The sequence below is a fragment of the Haliaeetus albicilla genome, chromosome 9 (genome assembly GCF_947461875.1).
Source record: "Haliaeetus albicilla chromosome 9, bHalAlb1.1, whole genome shotgun sequence".
NCBI classification, from domain to species: Eukaryota; Metazoa; Chordata; class Aves; order Accipitriformes; family Accipitridae; genus Haliaeetus; species Haliaeetus albicilla.
In genome coordinates, this window is record NC_091491.1 from 10,088,496 (window position 1) to 10,113,271 (window position 24,776).

General features: G+C 42.2%; 1 protein-coding gene and 1 long non-coding RNA gene across 3 annotated transcripts in view; both read right to left on the bottom strand.

Moving 5' to 3' along the window:
• Window positions 1–15,356, bottom strand: part of CASTOR2 (cytosolic arginine sensor for mTORC1 subunit 2) — a 135,539-nt gene extending 120,183 nt beyond the window's left edge. The window contains exon 1 of one of the 2 annotated variants that reach the window (XM_069791492.1): window positions 14,948–15,356. In XM_069791492.1, the coding sequence (XP_069647593.1) occupies window positions 14,948–15,060 (113 nt within the window). In that variant the 5' untranslated portion in view covers window positions 15,061–15,356. The remainder of the gene's footprint in view (window positions 1–14,947) is intronic. The other variant, XM_069791493.1, reaches the window with a different exon arrangement.
• On the bottom strand, window positions 7,719–14,415 carry LOC138686784 (uncharacterized). Its single transcript, XR_011326095.1, has 3 exons — window positions 13,522–14,415; window positions 12,523–12,689; window positions 7,719–9,424 (listed from the first exon to the last, which is right to left on the bottom strand). It is a non-coding gene; the product is annotated as an uncharacterized lncRNA (long non-coding RNA).
• Window positions 15,357–24,776: the final 9,420 nt, after the last annotated feature.

Genomic DNA, 24,776 nt, shown 5'->3' on the forward strand with positions numbered 1-24,776 from the left:
TGAGGCAAGACGTTTTAGCTTTCCATCCACAGCCACAGGATTAGGCACCTACAGAGTGCAAAATAAGATCCCAATGCCTGGTCCCCAGGTTCTCCAGCTAGTAAGAAAAAAAATCAAGCAGTGGCAGCAGTAAGAGTCAGAAGAGTTCTCTTAAAGCAGATTCAGACACATTATCTAGTAAAATCTATTTGTGTATCAGTGGCCACTTTTCCTTTAGAAGAAATGCTCCAAGGCTCCTTCAGTTCTAGCAGCTCAGAGTTCACAAATAACCCTTTGACCAGAAGCCAGTGTGCATTCAGCAAGGATATACGGCCTACCAGGATCAGGACTCAAACCAGCTTGCATCTCCTTCTTGTTCTTCCACAGCTCCCTGCACGCCTGTGGGTAAATCACTCAATCTTCCTGTGCCTAAATTCCACATCTGTATAGGAGGGATAATAACTCTTTGCTACTACAGAGGGCCATTGTCAGGCTACATTTACTAGTGATTGACAGAAGCCTAGGTACTACAGACAAGCACCACAAAAAAATCACCCCTCTGCCCCAAATGCTTTATGAAAAACAAATGTTCCTTAAAAAACAGGTTTCAGATTCAGTTCCCTAGTAGTTATCACAAAGACCAACAATTTAACAAAAACTCTACAAATGTAAAAAAAATCCCAACACAATTTGACAATGTCCTTTCAACCTGACATTTAAAAAAAACTACATGCACACGTACACATGGTAATGACAAGAGAACAAAAAAGGTGGGCAATATTGTTCCTTCTAGCTTAAAAAAAATAAATTACAGTGCATTCAGTTTGCCAGTTTAATAGGTGATGGGACAATTTGAGAACAGAATGATTAGCAGTGTATGATGACAGTGATCACTAGCTGGTTCCTGGAGAGCTGATAAGTTATTAAGCTAAACAATGCATCACTATTATGAGCGAGTCAGCGCACTAACTGTAATTTCCTTGAAAGCTGAGCGGTGCATGATTATACTTGTCCACTCAGACTCCCTGCTGGCAGCTCCGAACTCTGCTATTGTTCTGAGCTCTAGAGTCTTCCTAGTGCCCAGGATACAGCCGCATGAAAACGTATTCTTCACATTCAGCCTTCGTTGTGGCAGCTGTCATCTGGAGGATACTGGGAAGAGACACATTGTCTGTCCTGAAGCACAGCTATTAGAGCCCCTAAAAACATGTGGTTTTGTTTGTCAGCACAAGCTACCTCTCATTTCTAGCAGAGGCAACTTCCATTTCAACAGTGCTCTAACTTTGGAATGACACATATATACCTACATGTATATTATACACATATATACATATGTGCGTTTATGTGTATTAAAAAGCCACACATACATACAAGTACATTCCTGGTTGGTTTCTTTATGAGTCTCAGGAAGGCTGCTGTTACTACTGGAAGCTCAAATGGACATCCTTCAACTCACATTTCTCTCTCAAGGTATAAGAAAAGACGACAGAGCACACCTCCATGAACGAACCTACAAAAACTGCAAACAGAAAAAGCAAAAGAAAAAAAAAGGCAGCAGCTGGATGACAAGATTTCAAGTGGCTAATACAAACATGGACTGAAAACATGCCCTTCATCTGTCCTACCAAAAAGAGGCAATTCTAGTGGTGGAGACGATGCAGGACCTGGAAAAAACACAGTCAGGTCCTACTGCGGACCTGCTTTGTGAGCTGGATAAGCCACTTGCCCTCCCGTGTGCCTCAGTTTCTTCCTCTGCTGGGAAGACGACTGCAGGGATTACTGCTGCACAGTGGGACAGTGCAGGGGCCTGATGCTGCACTGCTGGAGAAACGGAGTAAAGCAAGTCCCTAACCCAGGTCGTTATGTGGAGAGAGAAGAACAGAGACCCCCATTTTGATTCCCTAAAATAATTCTCAGAAATATATCTTCACTCTTGCCTGCATGAAGAGTCACACTAAGCCTCCTCTCCCTTTGGTGTCTTTTTACAACGCTCTTGTCCTGAATGTTGTCAGCTAGTCTGTCCAGGAGGCAAAATTTTTAAAAGCCCTAAGTGTCTTCCACTCCAACAGCAACAGACATTTCAGAGTGTAAGCCCCATTGGCTTCCAATGAGCCTTGGGGTGCCAAGTGCTTAAGTCGTTTTTTTTTAAATGGGACTTAGGTGATTCTGAAAATATTATCATGTACCTCACATTAGATTTGATATAAAGTGAACATTAAGTGGGAAGAAAACCTGACACTGAGAACATTTGACAAGTGCTTAAAAGGTAGGTCCTAATTCATTTTAAACTTTGTTTTATGTAAGACTCATTTAAGGAGCACCATGAAATTCTTTCATTGTCCTTTTCTTTGTGCTGATCCTGCAAGGAATATATAATCAGTAATATGTTTAAACAAGCCAAGGAAGAAGTACCACTACTTTGAATCCAGGAACTGTTCTATTTCTGTCACTGAGTTTTTTCAAACCCAAGTAAAAGGGAAAAAAACGTTTCTGTTGGCATTAAAAACACAAAATAAGCAAAGGTAATATTCAAAACGTGATACTAGTAATACATATAGGATAAGCGTGCCCTATAGTTTTGAAAAAAGCTTAACACCATTGCTATTCACACACCTCGTACCTTTACAAATAAATTATTTCTAACCCTACAACAAGATCTAATCATCTGACCATTCTCCTGGGCAATAAATAAAGGTTAAGAAGTCAATCATCTCTACTCCAGCTCTGAAATTAACCATCCCATAGCTGCAATACTCCAACTGTCTGTGAGCCTGCGCCATAAACATAACCAAAATGATTTGGCTTCAGAGGTGTGGGGTTTGGGGGGGTTTGTTTGTTTGTTTTTGTTTTGTTGTTTGGGGTTTTTTTCCCCCCGAACTTGGATCACACTCAGCAAGTTAACAGCAACTTCCACAACACTGGAGGTAGGAACTATTGTCTGGGGGCCAGGAATTTCATCAACTGCTTTGCTATGATCCTCCAACTACACCCTCAGTTATCCAGCCAACAGAGACTGCACCTAAAGATAGGGCCATTAACTGCTCTAAGTACTGTGGCCATCTACAAATCCGTAAGAAAAATGCATGGTTACGTTCCAGTCAGTAGGAACTCAAAAGGAGATAAACAGCAATAACATGCCATGGAAGGCTATCAAACATGGATTAACAGCCAAGGATGCATCAGTTTAAAGCCTGAGTGATATACTAGAAACACAGAAGAAAATGAATTTAAAGCATATGCTCATGTACATTTCAGAAGGACACAAATCTTACACGAAGCATTTTACACATACGCGCAGATACTATTTATAATTGCTGACTTTTTTCCTGTTTTTTTTCCACCAATAATTAGGTCATTATCACCTTTACAATGAAATATCCATTCAAAATACACTGCTTCACAAGATCATTAAAAGCCAATAGATAACCATATTGTTTTGGGACTGTTTCATATTTAAATCATTGCCTAAGATTACAATTCAACCACCATCTGAATGAACAAAGCCATTCAAACGGGTACAGGACACACAAAGTCCTTTTACATTAGTCATTCCAGGCTGATTTCACACTCCTGTGCAAACGAAAAGTATTTCTGGCCTGTCACAGCATAAGAGCTACCAGGGGATAGCTCAGTGATTCGGGGCAAACCCTTCCCTTAGAGACTTTTATCCTTCCTTCGAGACAAGGCTTTCCCTACATACAAACACAGAGCGCTTGTCCTGGGGTCAGGCGTCAGCAGCCCCCGGATTACAGCGCCGCAATGGGTAATGTGACAAGGCATGAAGCCAACAAAATGACTGTACATACAGGAATTATGAGGACCACTCAGAAATGCAGGGCCTTGGAGTAACCTGATACCAATACGAAGACTACAGAGAAAACTCTTTCATATAGTGTGGTTTCATCGCATGACCACTATTACAGTAGGATTTCAGAAACTGTACAATAACCAAAGCACAACTTTTACCGCAGGGCATCCACCACACAATACTGTACATTAAAGTCAAACCAAGTTAACATTTGGACTTCATGCCATTCTAATACTTTCCCTTACTTACGTCAGGGACATAAATAAAACTCCTGTGTAGAGGTCTTGGGTAGAAGCAGCTTCATTAGCCTTGTACATCCATCTAAGACCATTACAAATTGTAATTCAGCTCTCTGCACTGGTACAGAAGTGAGTACATGCCCTTTCCCAAGGCAAGCTTTGCTCTTACCCAGCTATTGAATTTTTTGGCTTCTAGTTTGTTTAAGTGAGAGCAGCCTCAAGGCTGCTCTAACTTCAGCTAGTTTTTCACAGTTTACAGCCAATAAGCAGTTTCACACGAAATGCTCACAAAGAAACATAAAGGACCAATAAATTACTGCAGTAGACAGTTTCTCCTCCAGACCAACAGTTTTCTCCAACACTGGGAGGTTGTACAATCTCACTCAAGTTCAAAAAACACTTTGTCCTGTCTAAATGAGATATTAAATTACACATTATAATGCTATGCAGAAAGTAACACCAAATGGAGCAAAGCGTTACAATGTCAACAAGGTCAACAACATGTTAACACAGAAGAGAGCAAACCTGCATGCAGGACTTTAAGTACAAGATCCAGCTGGACAAAACCCTGAGCAACCTGCTCTAGTTGACTCTGCCTTGAGCTGGGGGGTTGGGCTAGATGATCTTCAGAGATCCTTCTCAACCTCAACCATTCTGTGAAAATTTGCTATTTTCTAATTTTGTGACAACAGCATGGTACCAGGCTTAGACTGAAAACAACACAAAAAGGTTAAGGCTCCACTATGGCATTAACTGTCCAAGTCCTGTGTGATGCTTCCAGGTCGTTATGAGACATCCGTGCTCATTCACCAAGCCAACTCCGTGCTTTGTCATCTTCTGATCCTCTTCCCCCCGGCATCGCTCCCCTCCAGAAAACCATAAACCCTGCTTTGGTCAAGCTGAATTCTTGCTAACTTCTTCTGTGTTTAGCCAAAATTATACTCGTCTAGCAAAGTGGTTCCTGGCAGTCATCAAAATACTGTTACACCTGTATACCAGAAATACTGAAAAGAAAGTAACCATTTAAAAAACAATTCTGGATCAAAAATGATGCTCTGTTCTTTAAGATTCCAGTTGTTCTGTACATTTGTACCTACCATTACCTTGCCTGCAATGCAGGTAACTCAAATCCATTTAATTTTCAGAATAATGTATTAATTTCATTTCCACAGAAATTGCTATAGACTGTCTACACTGCTGAGTTTTGCCTGAAAAAAAGACCTCTTAACAAAAACAATAATCTATCCAATTCGTGTTTCCTTAGTCCATAAAACGGAAATATTGCAAAACACACAGTCCCACCACTCACCGCAGAAAACCATTCACTAACTAGTCTAAAACCTGAGGTAAGCTCAGGGGATAACAAGCCACATGCATATGGTTTCACACCTTGCTAGCTCAGCAGATGCAAACAAGCCACGCACATTAAAGCTCTGCTTGGCTTATGAAAATGCCAAATGGGTAATAACATGCAACTCAAAACACATCATCTCAGTATATCATAAACTGTCCTAAATTTATCCCCAGAGCGGTGAAACACAGGTTAATTCTAACATTTCCCTTTTGCAATCATGTAGTTCAAACGTGAAAACAATTAAAAGCATAATTTTATTTTAATGTTAGCTAATCTGATTTAAAGATACCCAAAATAATTTTTGGAGTGATGGCATCTTAGGTGTCTTTAAATAAGATAATTTAAACAACAATTATCAAAAGAAGTATGTTTGCTGCTGAAACTCCAAAGCAAATTAAATAAGTCAACTGAGGAGAAATTGGTGGCAAAGCAACTGGAACCAGTCCATTTACGCAATAAGCCAGATTTTGACAGCAACAGCATCTTCTGCAAGAAGGGAGAATATTTTCCTCATTTCAAATTACTCAGTTTAGTTCAGAACAATCACTAGTTCATACTAGGTTGAGAAACAAATTAGGAACTGAAAAAAAGCAAGTAAACTTGGTTTTTTTCTGCCAGTATGCAAACAAGAAGTAGGTGTGGGAGGCTGACATCTACTAGCTCTAATGCCTTGACAAGCATAGTCTCAAGGCACCATCACTTTAGTTTGTTTAGCACAGGTCACATTACACTGCTTAGTTATAAACACAAAATAGGCTGAGATTTTTTTCCTAAATACTCAGCACATTTAATATTGCTTATTAGTTTAAAAACAGCAAATGAAAATGTTTGTTTTCCATGTTACAATCAAACTCCAATTTCCACCGAAAAGCAGCTTGAAAAAGATCACAACTGAAAGATTAATCATGTAATAAGCCATCCATCATTTTCAAAAAAGCATGAAAATAAAGAATAAGTAAATCTATGTAAATGTATACAGTTGCTTAGATGCATACAGAGTATATCCTTCTCATTATTAAGAACAACCTTTTTTTACTTTTTGCCAAGACTACATTTATTTGCAAGAGAGTGCCTCGGAGGTTATCAAAAGAGAAGAGTCAATCTTTCTTTAGGAGAAGAAATAAAAGCTACAAATGTTAAACAAGATTAACATGGGCCATTTCAATCAAGGTCTCTGACTTGTCTACTACAACCAACTCACCCTGTAAAACAGGATACACGTGTGGCATAATAAAGAGTTGAATACTGATCTTTTAACCACAGAACTAGGATAAATATTCAGGTATCACTAAAACCAGTGCATACCATTACCCAGATTCTCTGACAAACACCATTTCCAAAAAGTGTGAACAGAAAAAGACAGGGAGAATCACACCTATGTTTTACCTGTTCTATCCATGTCAAAACTTGTAAATTTTCCCCTCCCAGCTTTAGAGATTCCCCCAGTATCACAATTTTTTAAATTCACCTATTTGAATACTTTTATATAAGACTTAAAGGTTGTATTTTACTCTAAACTCAAGTGGTATAGCTTGCAACACCTTATGACATCCCTGGTATCCTTTGTAACGAGGACACTAAAACTTTGCAGACAAAGAAAATAAACTTTAAAGGAAAAGTTACATCTGGATCAAACACACATTCACAATTACAAGAAGGTTGGGTTTCTACTTTATAAACAATTTGTATTGAAAGAATTTGGGTCAAGGACAGCCTACCACCAATAACAGCCTACATCTCCCTACAATTACTGGCCAATACGTAGCACAAGTATCTTAAAAACATGTACCCCACCACATTAACAAAACTTAATTGGACTGCAAAGGTCTGAAAAAAATCATTTTGCCTACTGAGATGTCCCCACAAAAGCGTACCTCAGAAGTGTCCAAAAAGATTAACAAATGGTTTGCTGCCACCAAGCAAACTCACCACTTCTCTTTTCCATGTGCCAACTTTGTGCTAAATAGCAACTCTGATATCAGCATTACTGCTGTGAGCCTTCCAAAGCAGGTTGCAGTTCAGAAAGGAGGCTTTTTATTTTAATCTCTAGTAAAGCACATTTAACAGACCAAAGTAAGGAAGTCAGTTCTGGTTGGTGAGGAAGCTTAGGCATTCACTGCTTTTCTTTGGATGTGAAAATAAAACTTTATCAACCAGTACAAAATGTTTATTATACACCAGACCACAAAAATGAGATCAGATTCTCTGTTTCCATGGTCAGCACAGTAAAACTTTGTGCAGTATGTCTGAAACTAACAAGGGATTGTATAGTCATGAAACTGCCTTAATCAATCTTTATTTCTTTTGTGCCATAATAAAACATTTTTGTCTGTTGTTTTCTCTCTTAACAAATATATCTTATAGTTGGCTACACAAAACCAAGCTGAGCTTGGGGGGAGGAGAGATTTTTTTTACTTTGAAATGATAACTGCAACTTACAGGCTTTGCTCTGTTGATTCTGAACTGCAATGAATGGAGTTATTTCCTCACATTCCTGTTGTATAATTCTTCCTTTACCAGCCTTCAGCTATCAGCAGATCAGAGCTGGAGTTTACTCTGGAGTTGGCAGTAAACAAAAGAACAAATCTGCACTGTTTCCTCTGAAAAAAGAAAATGTAGCCCTTGTCCAAATACATTAAAACATTGAAACATGCAGGACGATTAAGGAGTTGTGTATTAGATAAATGAGGTAGTGTGCTCAACAGATTAAAAAAAAAGGAGAAGAATTAAGTGGAAAGATTTACATATTTATGGAGCACAAACAAGGCGTTGTCAAATAGTTCCAGCCATCAAATGGAGCCTAATTTAAGTTATAACCCAGTGGAAGGAGCAGCCTGTGGACTCAGACTATTGTGTTAGTGAACAACTCAGCTGTTACTTCTTGATGACCAAGGCACAATAGTCATACTTTTCCTTAACAGACCTGCGATACATTTGCTCTACTGCTGAAGGATAAGAGCACCCAGGTTGCAGGAGAAGCCATCTAGGAACTATGAAAAGCCACGTTTTTCATTTAAATATTGACTTATATCTGAAAGTAATAAATATCCAGCTGAAGGGATCTTTAATGAGTTACACGGAAAAAGATAAATACTTTTTCCTCTTTTTTATTTCTCAGCTCAACATCAGTGGGCAGCAGTGTTGTTTCCTTTACATCACTGATATTGTATGTTATCCCCAGATGATGTATTACATCTATGCAACAGCTCTGCCAACGGACAGAAGCAGTTTAGCATGGGAAATAAGGAAAAACAACCAGCCCACTACAAACTACAGCCAGGTATTTATTTATTTAAAAGGCAAGTGTCCAAGTTCAGATAAGGAGAAAAAAAGAAAAAAAAAAATCTTAAAAAATGAACAGCCCTGTTAAAACATCTAATATCTAAACCATTTCTCCAGCACATAGTGCTCCCCAGCATTACACTGTGGGTTTGATCCAGTACTTCCGTTCCACCTTTTGAATCTCGTTTACTTTCTAAGCACTCCTGTCAGCTTCTGACTTGGCATCAGCCTTAGCCTGATGGGACCACATGGTAGGTTGAGGTCATCTTGCATGACAAGACTGCCAGGCAAAGAAAGACATAAAATAAGGCAGTGCCCCACTGGTCAGCCCATGTGCCAGAAGCAGAAAAGAAAGGGAAATAATAACAACATTTGTAGATAAACAATAAGAGACCATCAGGAAGGAAACCTGCTCTTTCCAAGGTTTAATGTATTAAAACACTGCAGAATGTTCTCACAGCCCAGCGTCAGCTGAAACATGCAGCAGCCCTGAACACAAATTGATGACATTCACAATTAAAGAGCTTATGTTCTTCGTTACCCAAACAAGTAACTTCTATTCTCTCTCCTTCTCATTTATCTGATTCTCACTAGCTCTCACTCATCCTGAATATCCACCAGCAAGTTCAGCACCATACATGCACACGGTGATGCAAACAAGGCGGCAAAGTGCTCTGGGGAAGGGCAGGCAGGCGGCTTTAGCCATGAGGCTTCCCATCACTCCAGCCTCCTGTGGTGTCTGGACATCAGGGCTCAGTCCTTCTGTAACAGATGGTCACCAAGTCAGACGAAAAAAGAAGTCCCCAAACCTTAGATATCACACACAAATACAACCTCGGGGGGGGGGGGGGGGCGGGGAAGAAATCAAGACATTTGGGAGACTTTGCCACACCAAAAGAAAACACAAGCAACCTGTTTTACATGAGTGAACGCTGTCTTATAACTTGCAAAAAAGCCTTTTTTCAGTGGTCTTCCTAGGACATACAGGATGGCAGAAGCTCGGGGCGGGGGGGAGGTTTTAACAACAGGAGTAACTTGCCTTTGCCAGATGATCACCCAATGTTGCAGACCAATCTGTATTTCATACAAGGACATAAATGACATTTGTTTGTCTGAGCTCATACTAAAGTAAACAGACTACTGATCTCTTGAATGTCCTCAAATGATGCACAGGTACATTTTAAGCACTTGTTTCTCCTATTATGCTCTGAAATCTAAAATAGACCTTTTATTACAGTATCTCCAATTTCAGGACACCTAGGCAGTAAACAAGTGATCGGGGAATGAGAAACACTTATATTAATAGCAACAACACACTGTTCATAAGCAGAGGTGTCAATTATTACTAAGCAAAATGGATAGATTACCAAAAATACCACCACAAACTTAGCAAAGATAACAAACCTAGTTTCATTTTTTGTTCAAAGACCAAAGAAAATACAGCTTATTTTGTACAGTTTATCATTGTTTACTTCTTGCTACATTTTTGTTCGAGCGAGTATTTTTAAGCACCTCTCCACTCTAAGAATACCTCCTGCCTCTGAGCATCCCATGGTAGAGGCTGCACGACAAGCAGCGTTGAACATGGGGCAGAGCCCAGCCTGGCTCTTCCACCCTATCCAGCTTCTCTGGGAAGCACCTCACACGCAGGGCCAGCCTTCTGTATTTAGTACCACATTTGTAAGCTTGCAAAGTGCCTGTAATTCTGCTTCAAGTCACCAATATACACAAACTGCACCTCTAGAAGAAGACCTGAGCATCTTGGAAAACAAACCAGACTGACAGATGCTTTTGAAATGGCTGCCTTAAACACTTCTGTGACCAAGGTTTCATCCTTTACACATGCAGAACTTGTAGGTCATTATTTCAGTGTGCTGAAGAGAAGGAACATCTCAAACTAAACAGTATCAGAAAACTCTCGGAGATCTTAAAATTTGTGATGCTAGACACATGACCTACAATTATTTTAACCGCCCAGCCCTGTGAACAAACTAATCTCCCAACTTCATCCTGGTTACAACTTAATAGCATTATAATTTAAATAATACCTTTTTCCCTCAGCTACTTTTTTTCACTGTTTACCACCAAATCTCTATATTAGGTACCGGAACAGAGAGAGGAAAGGCTACTTGTTAACTCATTGACTCCAGATGTTCAAGGGTCTACCAAAGCGTTACCCAGAATCAGGCTAATTACGTTATGCAGATACAGTGCTTGGAAGAACCCTGAACCCACTTTATTCTCCAGGACTTAAACTCTCCACATATTTTTATATACACTCAAAAGACAAGGTCAAGCTCACCTTCCTTCTCCCTACTGCATGCACTGGTGGCTCAGTACAAGCATTATCCAAGACTGTCCTTCCTCCCCCCTCCATTCAGATTTAATTCTTATGCAGTAAAAGGAGATGCAGTTAAAAATATTTTGCAATTAGGAAAAAAAAAAAAACCAAGACAGGAATGTAGCAGCACATTAATATGTCTATCAAGTCCTCAAGCAGGTTACTTGTGGCACATCACCCAACAGCATGTGATGGTTTAACTCTGACCAAGGAAGCAGAGACACTTAATTTTGGTGGGAGGAAAGCTGTTCTTTTTGCAGCACACAGGGAGCTGAAGGTGGGAGTTTACAGATAAGCACAGTTCTCTGCCCCAGAGAACTAACATTTACAGAGGCACGTATAAAAGAAAAAGGACACAATGTTAAAACCAGGCACAGTTGTTATATTTACATATATAAACATGCGGCACACCTTCTGAATAGGTGAAGATCCTTGGCACCAAGGAACTCTCAAGCCAAACACAGATGCAACACAAGCAGTAAAATACTAGGATGATGATGACAGCAACAGCAAAAAGATTAGACACATGCAAATCTTCCGCATGCAACTGAAAATTACACAGATCTGATCCTCCACTAGGGTGCCTGGCAGAGCTCAGCTGAAATCAATAGGTCTGCACTTAACCTACACAAGCAGAGCATCAAGAGCACATTGCTCAGTGTAACTGCTTTGGAGTTTCACTATTATTTATTTCTGGACTACCTGTCTTAATGCAACTTTGCATAAAATACCTGATGCCTAACTTAAAGTTATGATTAATAGTGTTTTTCTTTCAGCTCAGTTCAGCCCACCATTTTATTCACTCCTGGTCTCACCTCTTCACCTCGTTAACTGCTTTCTTGCTTCTGGCCATCGGAACAGTTCCAAAATTGCTGTTCTTTGTTCAAAAAAATACTGCTATTGTAACAGAAGCTAAATTAAAAGACTCATGTCATGAACAAGGGCAGACTGAAAGTGGCAAAAGGCCAAATAAAAAGAGGGAGATTTGTTACTTTTCCTTCCCAAGAGGATTAAGAAAAATGTATAAGATTTTAAAAATTGTTCCAGCCCTTTTCCCTGGTGTATGAGAACATGAAAGAGACTCCAATACTCCCTCCAGATCACTTCTCAGAAGAGCCTATGTAAAAATTGTAGTTTCATGCATGACTATCATAAAGATACTAATGATGTCATTGCCACTTCTTTGGATCACATCTGTCCCACAAATTATTATATTTCTTACCGGCAGCCTTGCAGCACAGGTAAAAACTCTGTTTAAAGTCTCACTGGGAAAAACGTAGGTGGTATAAGTAACTGGCATCTTTGCTATCTTATCAGAAAAGATTAGCAGGGATGTAGGGCACCTTCACCTTTCATCCCCCAAGTGGTCCTTTTCAGATGGGGTGGTTGGGAAGGGAGATTTGTCTTGCACCCACATAAAAAGTTGTTGTCTCCTGGGCACATTCACTTCTTAAAGGAGAAGGAAAAAGAAACAGTGGGATCATAAATGTATGGAGTTATATCTCCCAGAGACCCTCACCTTCTTCATATACAGTGTTCATCAGAGCAGAAAGTCTGTGGGGCTGGGACCTTGTTTGCCTCAGGGCATGTAAAAAGCACACAGGAGAAAGCAGTATTTCAGTACTGTCAGTTCTCTTAAGAATGACACAAACAAGCTTCCCCTTTTCTCCCCTGCATCTCTACTGTCTGCAAAAAAACAACAAAACAAACAAAAGGGAAATAAATAGAAGTTTCCCATGTCAACAAACCTTTCCACAAACAGTCTTTTGTTCCTGACCAGTGAGATTCCATGAAACCTAGGGAAAGATTATTGATGCTCCCTGTGCATGGAAGGGGCCAGACACCACAGCAACCAGAGGCAATACCAAACTGTCAAGTGCTGCACCCAAATGCAGGACAAGGTATCACACCCCAAAGCGCTTATCTTACTGTCCTAACCCTTTCACAGCTCTCTAATGTTGAAGATGTGAAATGCAGTGTGAAACAAAAAGACGACAGGACCATCTCTGAACTTAAAATAATAATAATAACACCCCCCCCCCCCCAAACCCAGTCTACGCATTAGGAGTGACAGATTTAAAGGTTCACTGTTCACATTGACAGTGACATTTTAAGCATGGGAAAGGGAGCAACAACCCCTCCAAAAAAACCAGTAACCACTTTCAATTATGATGAAACAACACATTAAAAATAGAAATTTAAGACTGAAGAGCCTTTAATGCCCTGTTGAGTATTCAGGGACAGCAGTAAACAAGGTGCTGATATACTTTACACTGCAAACAATGTTAGTGGTGAGCCAAATGGGATGAGCCCCAAATCAGAGTGAAATTTCAATGCATGAAGTTTAACTGTGAGATAAGGGACTGTAATCAAATTACACCACAAATAGATCTATTCATCTGTAAGCATTATCGCAGAGAGAGGATTGAATTACAGCTTGGAATAAAACAATTTAAGAAATAAAAAGCAAATTTATTATCTATTTGTTATTTTCCTACTGCCAAAGAAAATGTCCCACCTTCATACAAGAATGCTATCCAAGATGAACCTGGGGAGAAAACTGAAATACTAATTATCAGGCTGGAAAAACAAGAAGAGTTTGAGTTGTGTTATTTACATTCCCATTCCTCTTTCTGAATAAAGTCAACAAGCTAAGAGAAGACACAAGAATATGCATTTGCAATTCAAGTTGTTTTGCTGTGAAAGGCCTAGGCAGCTTATATGCATTCAATAAACCGGCCAGAGTATTTTTTTTCTCCCCCTAAAAAAAAATAAAAAAAATCTCACAGTGCCTTCCACTACGTTTTTCTTTTTTTTTTCCCTGAAAGCTATGACAATCCATATTACTCAATACCACAGTTTTTAAAGAGAACCAAGAGCAAGGCAGGCATTGCCCATCGTCCTCCTCCAATTTGGCAGCACTGAAAAAGCACCTTTTAAAACAAACACGCGTGTGGACGATTCGCTCTTTCAGTAAGTGCTGCAAAGAACAACAACCAGGAAAAAAAAAAAAAAAAAGAGCGAGAGCAAAAAAAACCCCAACTCCTCCTCCTCCTCTCATTGCTGTTGTTGCCTTTGTTGTCCGGCGGTCGCCCCGTGCCTGCAGCCTGCCCCAGCCGGCCCCCCCGGCCCCCACCTGTTTTCATTCATCCGCTCATCGCAGAGCGGGGCTCCCGGGCGAGGTGGCCCGGGAAGGGCAGCAGGAGGCAGGAGCCTCACTGGGGGCTGCCCTGAAACGTTACGGTGGGACCCCAAACTCCAGCGCGGACCCCCATCATCATCTCCCAGGCTTAGGGTGGGGGTGTGTAGGGAAGACCCAGGTGTCCCCCCTCGTCCCCCAAAAGCCCTGCCCTCTGGCGAGGAGGGTGTCCCCCCTCACCTCAGCACCCTGACTTCTTGCAAGCAGGGTGCCCTCACCCACCCCAGCACCCTGCCGTTCTACAAGGAGGGTATGCCACCCCCCCCCCCCAGGACCCTGCCCCCTTGCAGGAACGAGGGCACCCTGCCCCCTTGCAAAGAGGGTGCCCCCCACCCCAACGCCCTGCCCCCTTGCAAGAAGGGTCCCCCTCACCCCAGGACTCTGCCCCCTGGCAAGGAGGGGTGTCCTCCATAGCAGGACCCTGCTTTTTTTCAAGGAGGGCAGCCCCCACCCCATCAACCCACCGCCTCGCAAGAAGGAGACTACCCTGCCCCCTTGCAAGGAAGGTGCCCCCCACCCCAGCCCCTTCGCAGGGACGGAGGGTACCCCCCCCCTCCAGCACCCTGCCCCTCTGCAGGAAGGAGGGTGCCCTCCCAGCCCCCGGCCCCCTTGCAGCCCCCCAACACCCTGCCCCCTCGCAAGGAGGACCCCCCCCAACACCCCCCGTTCCCTCGCAAGGAGGGCGCCCGCCCCCCTTACAAGGAAAGTGCCCCCAGCCCCGCGCTGCCCCAGCCCCAGCACCTACCTCGTCTTGGAGGACAGGAAAGCAAGTTTGATTAATCCATAGGTAAACAACTGGATGCTCTCCTTGGCTATGCTGGCCACTCTGAGCCTGTGCTCTAGGATGTGCAGTTCCATCTTTTCCTCTTTCTCATTTGTAATTCATCTATCCCTGGGGTTTATTTTGTGTTTTTGAATGGGGAGGGGGAGGGGGGCTGTTATTGTCGGTGCCTTTTTTTTTTTTTTTTTTTTTTCCCTCCCCCCCCCGGCTCCTTCTCCCCCTTCCCGGCTCCGGGGGCAGGGGGGTGAGGGATGAGGGAGCAAAGGGTGCAAAAGTTGGACCGGCGGGGGAGGCCGGCGGGGCGCGGAGCGGAGCCGGGCAGGGAGGCAGCGGAGCCCGGAGTGCCGAGCAGCTGGTGCTCGCTGGAACAAACAACTTGCCACTCAACCCCGGCCCAGCGCGCCTGCGCGCTGCCCCGCCGCATGCCGGGGCTTGGAGTCCGCGCCGCCGCCGCCGCCGCCGCCGGACGGGACGGGACGGGACGGGACGGGACGGTCCGCCCTGTCCTGCCCTGCCCTGTCCTGCCTTGGGGAGCGGGCCCGGATAGCCCCCGCCCCCCCCCCGCACCGCACCCCCTCTGCCTTGCCGGGCGATTTTTGACCGGTCGTTTAAAAAAAAAAAAAAAGAAATTTATTAGAAATACTTGTAAGCGGCCCGTCTTTTTTTGCTTGTTTTGTTTAATTTTCATTGCACCTATCGTGCGACTCGGGCAGCGGAGGCACACAGGGCATCTGGAAAAATCTTTCACAGCCCAAAACCCAGCAGAAATGAGAACTTCAGAAGTTTTCAGTAACAATAGGGAAATACTCAAATCTTACCCTGTTTATTCTTTGATGTGGCAGATAGGGAGTCCTTGTCTATTTCCCTGTGCAGCAAAAAGAAAGTGGAAAAAACCCTCAATTTGCATCAAAGTATTATAGAGGTAAAATCGCAGTTGTTAAGAAGGTAAAAACAACCTTGTGTGTATGACAGTTGGTAATGTTGGAAGGGCAAATGGCCTGTTTGTCTCAGTCCTCACCCCACTCACTCCTCAACAAGGAGGCTGAAGGAAGGTAGGAATGGACGGACCTTCAAACCAGCACCCCAGAAATGGGGGCTGCTCTTCTCCCCGGGAGTGCCACAGGGCTGGCACCAAAACAGCGACCCCAGCCACACTGTTTGTGAGCACTAGCTCCTCTGCACAGAGCCCCACTGATGCCACACAGACTGAAACAGGAATTAAATTCAGGCTTGGGGTATTCTTAAAACAGGACTTGGGCCATAAACATGATTTTAACTTCTGTGCAGGGCTCCCTCTGACTTCAGATCACACTGATTCTGCCATGAACACAACAACAACAGTAATACCACCTAGATCGCTATGGCACTTTTCATTAGTAGATCTCAAATAGGCTTTATAAAGACCACCAGCAGCAGCCCTTCTGCTCTATACATGGGAAAACTGAGGCACAGGATGCGTCCAAGGGCACAAGATCAGAGCTCAGTTAGCCAAGCCCCACTCCAGGCCATTCCTCTTCCCTATACAGAAGGAGGAGCTTCTGCAGTTGTAAATTAAGCTTTTAGGGCCTGTGTTCTTCTGGCAGAAATCCCTTGAATCCAGCTCTGGAGACAAGCTTCTGAAACTAGGGTTTCCAAACTCTATTCTGTTAGTTCCCACTGGATGGCTGTATTTCTCCCCTGGACATGTCTGTTCTTCCTCTGCCTGTGGCCATACTTCTGAAAGTCTGTCTTAATTTTGTTATATCCCAAAAGGAAAAACTTGAAATTAGAGGCATTCATATCAATAGTTAGTCAAAATCATTCAGAGGAAAGGCAACAAAGATAAAATATCAAATCTCTACTTCATTTTTAAAAAGCCTTTAAAAACTGAGGAGTTGTTTTCCTTCATTGCCTCACACAGAAGTTGAAATGACTGTAGGTGTTGAATTTTAGGAAGCTGAAGAGGGTTTTTAATCTGCTTCCACTGCCAGTTCAAGGTCTTGGTCTTCAAAGCTCTGAATGTACCTGCGCCCAGCTACAAAAAGTGCCTGCACCTGCATCTACAAATCACAGAAATATCTGTGTTCCTCGGGGACAATGCAGACCACAGACTCCAGGAGGAGGCAGCCAGGGACAAAACACGCACCGTCAAGGTTGCTGTGAACTTCCAGAGGAAATCAGACAAATGTAGCCTGAATCACTTCTAGGAAATGCTGCAAAACTTTCCTCTTTTAAAAGATTTTCTATCATAATCAGGACAACATTCACAACATCAACTCTTCCCCTTCCCACTTAGAGAAAAAAATATGCTGCCCCCAAGCAGAGCTTTCTCAACCCAGAGAGGCCAGACACTCCAGGAAGGCCACCAGGGATTATGCTATTACCAGTCTAATTACCACAGAAAACGCTTACATGAAACAATGAGAGATGGTAGAACAGACCCAAAGGTAAAATCAGTGGGGACCTTTTGAAGCAAGCAAATCATGAGAGACTTTGTTCTGCCTGCAGGGAAGGAGAAAAGAAGCCCTGAGTTAGTCATCTGGATTTACTAAAAAAAGAAGAATCAAGCAAACAAGCAAAAAAAATCCCCCCAAACCCACAAAACACAAAATACTTCTTCATTTTGTAAGTTTACATCTGGTGCTCTCCAAAATTGCAATTTCTTTCCTGGGTCTGTTCAGCTGCTATGGTTTTCCAAGTCTTTCAAAGAAGGCCTGAAGGCCTCTTTGAGCTGGAAACACAGACCTCATGGCTACATGAACTTCACATAATTGACTGTAGGAAGCATTAGGAAAATATAAAGCCCTACCAACACCCAACCTAATTTTCTACACATGAAAAATATGCCTACCTCAGCACAGGCAAATTTTTCAAGAGCAGGCAACCTGGCAATTAGCCAAAATACTATTAAATGCCCCCTCCTCCAGCTGTCATTAGTATTCAGATCTCTCCCTCCCTTGTTGCCAGGTATACCTGGGAGAGTCCATGCAGGGAGCAGCCTAGAATATGTTGGTATTATATATAACATGCTATAATATCTTTTGATTATTGCAATTCCAAGTTCTCCATATTTTTGCAGCTCAAAAGGACTCACTTGGCCCAGCCACAGAGCAGGGACCTGTTGTGCAAGATGATGTAACCACACATTTTTATTAAAACCAAAACCCATTCCCTGCCCACACAGCTTCCAATGTCAGTTACCGCAGCACATGCTGGGCAGACAGAACAAAGAAACGGGGAGAATGGACAAGAAAACAGGAAGATGAGATAGCAGCAAAACAAATCTCAGTATGAGGACTAGGCACCATGAGTCATCTCCTGCCTGGATGGAGAGCAGAGCACTTACAAACCATCATAAGTAGATGAGATTTCTAAGTGCTCTAGGTCAGATACCCCTCATAACACTATGCAAAACTTGGGTTTTGAAGCCTTGAGTCTAGAGGTGGTGGGGTTTTCCTGGTAGAAGAATGAAGACTGTACTTGGACTGATGGAAACTTTTCAGATATCTCAGCTTCTGCTCATGATCACAAGGACCTTCTTACTGGTGAGCAGGGCAAAAGCCATTTCCTGTTTCCCCTGGGGCACTGTTTGTCTGGTAGTGAGGTCCTCAGAAGGAATGCAGCATTTTATGAAAAACTTGAGTTCAAGAAGATAGTATGTATTTTTGCCTTGAACATTTATTTCAGCAGCAACCAAGGTATAACCAGGTACAGGTCATTGGCAGTCCTTTGGGAGACTCTAGCTCTTGTGAATCTTCAGTTTTGTATGAATGCGAGATATCTCATAAAGCACACTGCTGCAGACTAACACCCAAGTCTCTGCATGCAGATTGCTTCCAAACCAAACACTCAACAACAATCAGTGTTTCAGGAAATAGAAATTTTAAAAAATGTAGAAACAGTTTAGGTGAAAGGAATGTAATTATCCATTGTGACGAACAGTTCATGAAGATCAGCACTGTACACAGAGGAAAAATAAAGGAGAATTTCTAATCACGTGAGTCATCATGTTTTATGCAGTTACTCCAAACTACAGCAGGATATTTCAGTATTATTTTATTTAGATGGTGAAAGGAAGTTCTTAAATCATTTGTGGTCTCTTCTGATACCATAAAAAAGCCCCAAATTACCCTATTTAGTTCTCAAAGATGAAGCTGTGGTAGCCTTTTAAGATGGATTTGAACCTGCAGTATCTAAATTTTTGGCAATAAAACCTCATTTAAAAAAAAATTTTAGTTTAAATTATCTATCTCACGTGATTTGTATGACATTGCACTATTGCAAATCTAACATTGCTTTGCTTTTGGCAGAATTATGCTCTTTCAGAACCATCTGAAGTTCAACAGCATCTTGACCTTTGACTACGGCTTGTAGCAGCTTCCAAGATCTAAAATAGCAGATAATACAAGTCCTAATATGAATGATGTAATGGCAATACCCTGGATAAATATGCCCAAGGCAAGATGAATCCAGTGTCACTGTTGTTTGTACTAGCATTTTCTTTTCTGCAGTAGACGGAGCATATGAAGTTCTTAGCACGTCTATAGCTCTGGTGTGAAACCAGGGTCAGTGTGCATTTCTGGAGTCCCTTTCAGACTCAGTACGTAAGGGATACAGCAATCTGTTCCAGCTTCTAAGCTCAGAGAGTACTTTTTGAATGCAGACTGTGTTTAAAGTTTTGAGGACTGGAGGTATCTTTAGGTCAGTCACTGGTTTTGACCAAAAGGGAAGCCATCACATTTCTTAGCAGTGTTAACCAGTTTACTCTGAGATGAAAGTTACTAAGTAACTATAATTATCCTGGAACTCTTTGCTTAAGTTAAACAGGCCTTTTTGACTCAGAGAGGGTAATGCTTCTTTAGACAAACACATAAACAAAGGCACAGAGAGGCAGGCAATGAACCAAGGTCACACCATTAGTTATTATCATTCTGGAAGTACAGTTCATAGGCCACTGCTTGATCATGAGACCTCTACGAGGTTGTATGAGGCAGACAGACAGGATGGGTTTACAAGCTGCTATCTTACACTTCAGTGACAATTAGTCTCTCCTAAAAAAATAAATAATCAGTTCTTTAAGAACAATCATGTGTAAAATATAAAAAAAAAAAAAAAAAGGAAAAAAAAGCTTCCCAAATGATAGCTTCTGGGCTTGCTCATGAAAAATTACCCATTTGTTTAATTGAAGAGAGCGATTTATCAGGCTAATTTCCTTCTAGCAACCAGAGACCTTTCAAAACTTGATTGCAGTTAATGTGCCAGTGTTTCAAAGCATTTTATTCAACTATCAAATAAGCTAATGAAGACCTTTAATTTACTGTTGAAGTACAAAGTGGGCTGAGCAGGTCAGACATTTCATGCTCCCAGGGCAGCAGAGGTGCAGATGAGACTCTGCTGTTGCCTCAGCTCCTCAGATAGGCCCAGAAGTCTTGCAAGAGAGCTGTGGGAGGCCAAACCAGTAAAAGGATGTGCAGAGGCAGCTCCCACTCTGTGTACAAGCCACATTACCCCTAACCTGAATGACAGCAAAGAACTCCAATTAAACATTCACAAGCCAGCTTGCAAATGGAAATTGTACAATTAAATACCTTGGTCAGGAAGGACAAAACCTCACATCTTGGTTCCCCCACCTATGTTCTATGCTTTGGTGACACCTAACAGCTACTATTCTAGAAGAACAGAAACCAAAGGGACTGCCAGTACTGGGCTGGGGAAAGGAAGCTCTGGCCCTTGTAATCAATGTTACATAGCTTCTGGATAGAAGAGATGAAACTGCACGTACCTGTCATGTGTAGCTGGACACAGCAATTACCAACTGCAGTACTTACCAACTGCAGTACTAACCAACTGCAAGTAACTTGCCAAAACTCAGTACACCACAAAGAGGCAGGCTAGTACTGTCCCCATCTAAGGCAAGCAAAATTTGCTCAACTTTGGTCTGTGAGGAGCCAAGCATAAATATTTGGTCTTGGTATTTTGCTCCAATTTCCTGTTCTCATAGCTAGTGGCTGGCAAAGCTTGTCCACATCCTTGGAGATTCAATGGCTATAGGCACTCCTATGAATTCCTCATTCTCAGGAACACCTAGATGCATTAAGTTGCACCTATGACTTTACTGGAAACATTCAAAGTCTGGGAGGTAAAATGATTATTAACAAAAAAGGAAAAGTAGTGCACATGTTGCTGAACCCAAACATCACATGAGAGAGAAGCTCAAAGTTTCCTACCCAAGATGCTGATCACACTGGTTTACTGATCAGGTGAGCTACTTAAACCTGTTTGCTACAATAAGCATTATCGAAACAGACCCAGTTCAGCCCATTAGCTCTATGCAAAACCAGGTGAAATGACTGATGTCATGTCCACTTCATGAAGGCTGAAAAACATTGTTGATGCAAAACTGAGACAGCATGGCTCAGGATGTGGGAAGGATGTCTTCACAGCTACTAGGAGGTGTTAAAGATAACCTCATCTTCTCATTTACTTCTGATACTGAAATAGGCAATTGAAGAAAATACCATACCCCCCACCCCCCTGCCTCCTAAAGATCAACACATCTGCAAACATATTCTGCAAACCTAAGGGAAGAAAGCCAGATTGTAGCCTGCCTTATCTCTTCTGACTTGCTAAATGTATTTCAGGCCTCAAGTATCACATGACTGTACATAACGTGGGGATACACTAACTAATGTGGCTTTCATAACGCATCAGCAGGGATCAGCAATGTTGAACAAACACTTTTATTTGCAAAAGCACCTTCCCAGCCCATGAAGCAGGTGACCTTGTCTCCCAAGGGTTACAGTGCAAAGTTAATGATCCGCAAATTAAGGATTAAAATTTGTGTGACATCTATCCACAGCTCCCCCTTAACCTCACTGTTTTGCACCGAATTGAACAAACGTTGTCACTGCTCTATAGAAACCTAGTGCAATTAAAGAGGCCGGTTCCTGGCAGTGCAAGAGGCAGTGGACAGTGCATTTTCTGCAAGAAAGCACCTGTTGGTGGGGGACAAGATTGCATGACAAAGCATAGATCAGTATGTTGTTGAATGTCCTTTGTTGTACCTCCAACTGAAGAATATAACACATCTCTCACATAGTCCTGCCTAGTTATATGGTAGACTAGGTAGAGCTACACAGCAATGTGGGGACTCCTAAAGACCAAGTCAATATATAAGCTATTAACATTTTCCAGAACAGTTTTCTATACACTGGAAGGTTCTGATTGTACAGGACGAAATCCTGTATGCTCTGCTGGACCACAGGATTCAGGTACTCACAAGATTTAATTCTGGATGAAATGCCACTTGGAAAAATTCCCTGCACATTGTCTCTCACATTCGCAATAAATTACATCCCATATATCTCAACAGCAAGAAGGCCTTATTTGCCCATGTACTTATAGAGTATGCACCCTATGTGCACAGAAGGCAGTACACTTCTGACCATGCTATGCTTCTCTTGTAACTGATGTAGCTAAGTTGGGCTCACATGGTTTTGCCATTTCCACTTGAGGACCCCTTGAATCTCTTGGTCAGTATAACCTCTGGATAAGTCCTGGGGCTTTTTTGACTTTGTGGGCCTGTGAACACCATGCTTTTTCCTCGCTAGGGAATTTTGGCTCTGGCAATGCATTTACTGCTGTTGAAGCTGGCTTTAGAAGTTGCAACCTGCCCTAAGGGACTAATTCCTATACATTTGCTGTGCTAGTCGAAGGTTTTGTCTGGCTACAAGACGGACAGGGAGCTCCTGTGTCAGAGATTCAAAGAAGAGGAAACAGTGAATATTTTAAATCCACTCTAATGCCTGCCCTCTTAAAGAGAAGCTGAGGCAAGCTGGCAGGAATCTCAGTTAGGCAAAGTGGCTTTGCTGAGACAAAGCAGGGCCTGTTGGTCATTTGTTTGTAAGAGGTGGAGGGCCTGAGCCAGCATGTCCAGGTCTCTCTTGGCAGGAGTTCCAACAGGGAAGCAGCCTGATCTCTCTAACAGCCTCTGTTTCTTCCAGGACATTATCAGCATCCATTCCCTCCTGTTTATTTTCTTCAGAAGGGTCTTTTTTTACATGATTACTTTGATACAAAAGAGCCCTCCTGGAGTGATTTAGCAGATAAAGCCCAGTTGTTCCCATAGTCTCTAACATGGGACCTTCCTTCAAATATCTCAACCCTTTTGATTCTGGACAGCACATTCCAGCAAATACTTGAAAATACTCTCCTCGTCTTGCCTCTTACACCAGGGTAAGAGTTTTAATCCATTGTTACCCCTTGAAAACAGGATATAGCAGCAGGCACTACTCTCATGCACTCCATGGAGTTTAGTGCTAGAGATAGACAAAAACCAAAATGAAGGATGCACTAAAGAGACATAAAAATAACTGCACAATTAGGAAATATACACACATTTGCCTACACAAGGCCTGCGTCTTTAACACTCGGGAGTCACGCATAATTGCTTCAGTCTCCATTTTCCAAGTGCAAAAATCATGGAAATGTCGTATCTATCAATGAGGTACCTCTGCAGAGAACTAGAAGTATGTTTTCACGTCTTCAGATTGTGTGTTCCACCATGGTGACCAAGGAATACTTTTTACTTGGTTTATACACCATATTTGTAGATTCATAGATGTTGCAAGTGAGGAGTTGCTGAAACAAATTCAGCAATGAACATAACGAGCTGCAGAACTGGACCATCTTGCCTTGAATCCTGTTTCTAGAGAGTAGCAAATGCTGATGGCAGAATGCAAGAGTAAGACATTTTTGTAGCCTCTTCTGCTGCACCCTGTCTACTGTCTAACAGGTACAAAACCTCACATTCTTCTAAACCACTCTGTAAACCTTGAGCCTTTATTTTAAGAGCAAAATTTTAGCAGTAATGATCTGAGTGCCCTGAGGAACTAAAGCTGAATTGAGGAACAAAGAGTCTTTAAGACAGCGGGGGAAAAAACACTGAGATATTTTAAAATGGAACATTACAAACACTGAAAACAAGCAGACTAAAGAAATGGGACAGCAAGACACACAGGGGAGCAAGTGGAAGGAGGCAGAGTCAACTGCATTTAACTGCATAGAAAGTTTGCTTTATATAAAACATTTCCACTTCTAGGCTTAAATCATGGCTTTCCTCTGCCACTGGCCCCAATAAAAAACAACAGCAACAACATGAATAATGTTCCAGCTTTGGGGATCAAGGGAGAAATTCAGGCATGAGGTTCTATAATACGGTCACACATATCCCCCTGCTAACTGCTTACTCTCTTCCTGCTATAACCACCTATGTCTTTGTCTGGAGAGCTGAAAGGTTTAAATAGAGCATATAAAACTGGCTGTTTTCAAGACCCCATTTCTGCCTGTATCAGACAGCATGTAACAGACTTCTTTACACTCAGAGTCACTTTTTCAAATTTCAGTTTTGATTACTTCAGGGCTGTGTTTCATGCTATGCTGTTATTTATTTTAATGAACTCTGCCTACTCTGTCATTTGGTTCAGACTAGGAGATCTTTGGAGCTGTTATGCTATGCACAAATTCAGGATGATACAGCAAAGTAACCTAAATGGAATGAGGCCAAACAACATGTAATCATGTCTAACAAGGAGGGAGGGTAGAGAGTGCAGAGGGGGATGGGTTGGGAGAAGTGGAGACGCAATAAATACCACACACAGAAAACCAGTGCTTCTTACTATACACAAGGCCTGACAAACAAACAGGAGGACAGGTCTGGCTGAGAGGGGAGAGCAAGATCGGGCAATCAGGTGGATGGACAGTGAAAGCTATTTTCTGAACTGGCAGCTGATTTTTTTGTAGTGGCCTGTATTCA